Below are 2500 nucleotides of genomic sequence, written 5' to 3' on the forward strand. Positions count from 1 at the left end.
TGTATTGTGAAAATATCCGTTCTCATTCATATCTTTTCTACACCTGTGCGAAATCCTGAAACAGGGAGAATTCTCTTTGGAATCTCCGGCTCGCGTCTTTCTCACGGAAGAAACGTGGTTGTGGAAGACATTGTGCACGGATCCGAACGCAGCCTGAGTTGGAAATCGAAATAACGAAGAACCTTTCGATCGTTCGGATTCAAAAAAAGCGTTAGGGAAGGGGATCCTGCGCGTTCGTCCGCGGTTAATTTGAAAATTTGAAAATGTAACGGAAAAATGTATACTTTTACAAATCTTGAAAATAAAAGGAAAAAAACTCACCTTGGCCTGTGTTGATTCATCCACGCCGCTATCATGACCTTCCTCTGAAAGAAAGCAATAAGATTTTGTCAGAACTTGATCCACAGCGAACAAAAGTCTAGGGCCACACAACCCATTGTTGCTTAACTCTAATCCGGGATTTAATTTGGGAATAAGTTATCTTAGGTTCGATTAGAGAGGTGATAATTTTGTATTTAAGATAAAGGCAATGAGGCTTTAAATGTATCAATTTTATTTTAATGCATAAAGGAAGCTGTTGCTGGACATGCAGTAACGAGAGAGGAAATACATAACTCTAAACTTTAAATCTTGAGCAAATCTCAACAGGGTAAAATAAGCTAAACATGATGGAAGCCATTGAGAGAAAGAGGAGCTTCTACTGATAAACATTTTGAAAAAATCTATTGGACGGGGATTGGGCTACGAAGAAAGGGTGAGGGAGACAGGAACTCTTCGCTAGCAGATGGACAACGAGAAAATCGGACCAAGGGGTTCATGTGTTCCACTTTGCTTGGGTGTTCACAGTCCAGGCGAGCATGACATAGAAGCAGGCTAGAGGGGGGGACATTTTACCATAATTTCTAAACACTGAGTATATATATATATATATATTCATTATATGAAAACCTGACATATATATATAACAATAGAGAGTAAGACTACGAGATATTAGCAACACGGACAACAGGTAAACATGGACACTGGGAGTGTCGTGTAAATTGATTCCCTCCCCATCATACATTGTTCATGTAAAGATGGAACAGATTAGTACTTTTGATATAATTTTTTTTAGTGAGTATAGAACGTCCAGATCAGTGAATTCCTCATCGTACAGCGAGGAGCGTTAATACAACGTAAACCAGGCCACCTCTCAACATAGAGAGGGTGAGAGGTGGTTGGGCTCAATGGGTTGTCTCGAATTCAAGACTTTTTTTTTTAAACTTTGGTTCTCGGAATGTCGTGGGACATCTTGAGGGGGTGGAAAGGGGGGCGTGGCTTGCTGTAGTGGGCGTGGCCGAGTGTCTTTTTGATGTTCTCATTGTGTGACTTGTCAGAGGGAAAGAGCACTGGAGTTTATCCTCCGAACCTCTTTTAATTTTCGCCGTCGCTTCGTTCCAAGCATTTCTTGAGGCGACAGGTCATGTCAGGTCATACCTCATCGCAACGACGTGCTGGGCTTGGTGCTGGTGACCTGAGTGCCAACGACGACACCGTGACATGACGGCACCAAAGCCTATGCAGTGCCTCGAAGGGGAAGACGAGAGGGCCGGAGTGGCGAGCCAGCGAGGAGTGCCCATGACCCGAGTCCCGAGCGGTCCTCGAGGCATCGGCACTCCTCGAACCTCGGCCACCCACGTCGCCCGCGCTCAGGTCTTGGCGTCGAGATTAGGAACCTGCGTGAGTGTTTGACGGTGAGAAGACCAGTGAGAGCCTGCAATGCCAGGGCGGTTCAGAACCAGCTGTGAGTGAAAGGAATTTCAAAACGGCTCCAGAACCAATTCACGGCTGAGGACCGGTGAGTGCGTGGAGGTGAAATCCAGAACTGGGCTCTAATGCTTGTAACCCGCGAGTGAGTGGACGTTCGAAACGGTTCAGAACCACTGTCGACGCCGTAGTTCCGCGTGAATGCTGTGGTTCATTCGCCAGACGTCTCTGGGACAGGTGTACAGACAGGTGTGACGGAGGGAAGACGTCGCAGTGCATGAACACTCTCTCACACGTACACTGAACAAGCGTGATAAAAAAGAAAGAAAAGAGACCTCAAGCTAGACACTCAGATGAAACAAGTAACGTAACACATTAGCAAGAGAAAACAGTGATATGCATATGAACGTATGTATGTTGAATTCCGTGCACGCATGTTGTACTTACACATATACATACATACATACATGGATAAGTGTGTATATATATGCGTAATGCATACATACATACATATATATATATATATATATATATATATATATATATATATATATATTCACACTAACACACATATATACATACATACACAGATATATGACCGTTGACACTGGGGGTGGGGGGGAATTCCATGAGCATCTCCAAACTGTAGCCATACAAGAAATCTGACAAGGAGGTTAAATCATTTGCTAGGACAATAATAATGAAAAAAAAAAAAAAAACGGAGAAAGGAAAGTAAGCTCCTGGGACGTCAAAA

General features: G+C 43.7%; 1 protein-coding gene across 1 annotated transcript in view; it reads right to left on the reverse strand.

Moving 5' to 3' along the window:
• The window catches only part of LOC113824507 (axoneme-associated protein mst101(2)), a 30413-nt gene that overhangs the window by 20271 nt on the left and 7642 nt on the right, over nt 1–2500 (reverse strand). The window contains exon 4 of the mRNA XM_070116209.1: nt 322–365. Within this exon, the coding sequence (XP_069972310.1) occupies nt 322–365 (44 nt within the window). The remainder of the gene's footprint in view (nt 1–321; nt 366–2500) is intronic.

Source organism: Penaeus vannamei, chromosome 38, assembly GCF_042767895.1.
Source record: "Penaeus vannamei isolate JL-2024 chromosome 38, ASM4276789v1, whole genome shotgun sequence".
NCBI classification, from domain to species: Eukaryota; Metazoa; Arthropoda; class Malacostraca; order Decapoda; family Penaeidae; genus Penaeus; species Penaeus vannamei.